General features: G+C 47.0%; 1 protein-coding gene across 1 annotated transcript; it reads right to left on the bottom strand.

Moving 5' to 3' along the window:
* Nucleotides 1–674: 674 nt before the first annotated feature.
* On the bottom strand, nt 675–1,424 carry LOC147488449 (uncharacterized). The gene has a single exon (XM_086574384.1). It carries the CDS (start codon nt 1,422–1,424, stop codon nt 675–677), a length of 750 nt encoding a protein of 249 aa, XP_086430510.1.
* Between the last annotated feature and the right edge of the window lie 234 nt (nt 1,425–1,658).

Genomic DNA, 1,658 nt, shown 5'->3' with positions numbered 1-1,658 from the left:
AAATTTTCCCCTATTGATGTAAATCTCTCTTCTTCCCCTGCCCCCAAATTCACTACCTCCACTTCGTCTAACGTCTTCGAACCCGTTGCAACCTCTTCCTCCCCCTCCACGGCCCCGCACTGTAATTGCTATGCTTGTCTTTTCCTGGGGTTCAATGATTCCCCTCCAGGTCCGTGGACCATCCTTTTAACGGTATCCTGATGACTATTCTTTGATGCCACCTGATCGCTACGGACTTTATACATTCCCATTGAGGTGGGGAATCGGATAACTTGGTAATAGGTTGAAGGCACCGCTTTCATCTCGTGGGAGTTGGAGTCGACCACCATAAATCTTGAGAACACAGTCACAGGCCCTGTCGTCACCAGCAACAAAAGCTCTCCCATAGGCTCTGTGACACTCCCATTAAACCTATACAAACTGGACCGTGGCAGCCTCAGTTGCCCCGGATCAATCCTCATCTCATCTAACGCCCCCCTAAACAACAAGTCCACTGCACTACCACAATCAATCAGTACCTTTTTGACCATGTAATTGCCCATTGCCACCGTAATGACCAATGCATCTTCATGTGGAGTGTCGACAGTTCAGAGATCTGCACTGGAAAATATAATCTTATCTTCCCCATTCAATGCCCCTGCGCTATACCGCGGTCCTATGTTTGATTCATTAACCTACTGAATACTTGCCGCCCTTCTTATCTTGTCTCTGTGGGCGTTGTGGCTCAAAACTTCTCCACTAAAAATAACATTGATGGTTCCCAATATTCTCCCTGGAGCTGGCACCGGCTCCACATTCGGGGCCTCTGCTATAAATTCCCTCATCATTCCCTTCTCTATCAACCTTTGAACCAACCACTTTAACGCATAACAATCATTAGTCTCATGATTGCGAACCTGGTGGTACGCATAGTAAGGCTTGCTTGGCATTTTGGCAGGTACGGTTCGCAGCCCCTCGTACCCTTGCATGTTCTTGATCAATGGTAATATCTTACTCAATGGCCTGTTTAAAGGCGTATATTCTAACTCGAGATATGGCTTCCTCTCCCTCTGTTCCCTTTGAGCTATCTCCCTATTCCTTTCCGGCCATGATGTATGGTCGTGATATCGTTCATTACTTTTGTCCGATGACTCGGTCCTTCTGTGATCCCCTTCTTTCTCTACCGATGACACTGCCTTCGCCCCCCTCTTAGAGTCCTTCTGCATTGCGTTCTCGTATCGAATATACTTCTCTACCTGCGGATATAACTCGTACAGCGTCGCGATCTCATTCTTGGCAATGGACTGATGGACCCTTGTTCCATGCCACAGACCTCTCTCAAACGCTATCACTGCCGTCCTCTCATCCAAATTCTCCACTTTCAAGGTCTCGCCCTTGAAACGGCACAGATATTCTCTGACCGATTCTGCCGACCTTTGTCTCATGTTAAATAAGGCTACGATATCCACAACTCACTTTTTTTTATGTATAAAATGATCTATGAACGCTTGCTCCAACTCCTGGAAATTAGTTATACTCTTGGAAGGCAACCGATAATACCAGTCCGAGGCTCCCCCTTTCAAGCTGGTCGAGAACATCATGCACCGCAACCCATCATACCGTGACTCTTGCCAGAGTGGCATCTGTTGTCTAAAATGATGAATGTGATCTGTTAGGTC

This window comes from Coptis chinensis, chromosome 7 (genome assembly GCF_015680905.1).
Source record: "Coptis chinensis isolate HL-2020 chromosome 7, ASM1568090v1, whole genome shotgun sequence".
Taxonomy (NCBI): domain Eukaryota; kingdom Viridiplantae; phylum Streptophyta; class Magnoliopsida; order Ranunculales; family Ranunculaceae; genus Coptis; species Coptis chinensis.
The sequence above is the reverse complement of the archived record's forward strand: the minus strand, read 5'-3'. Positions and strand labels throughout refer to the sequence as shown.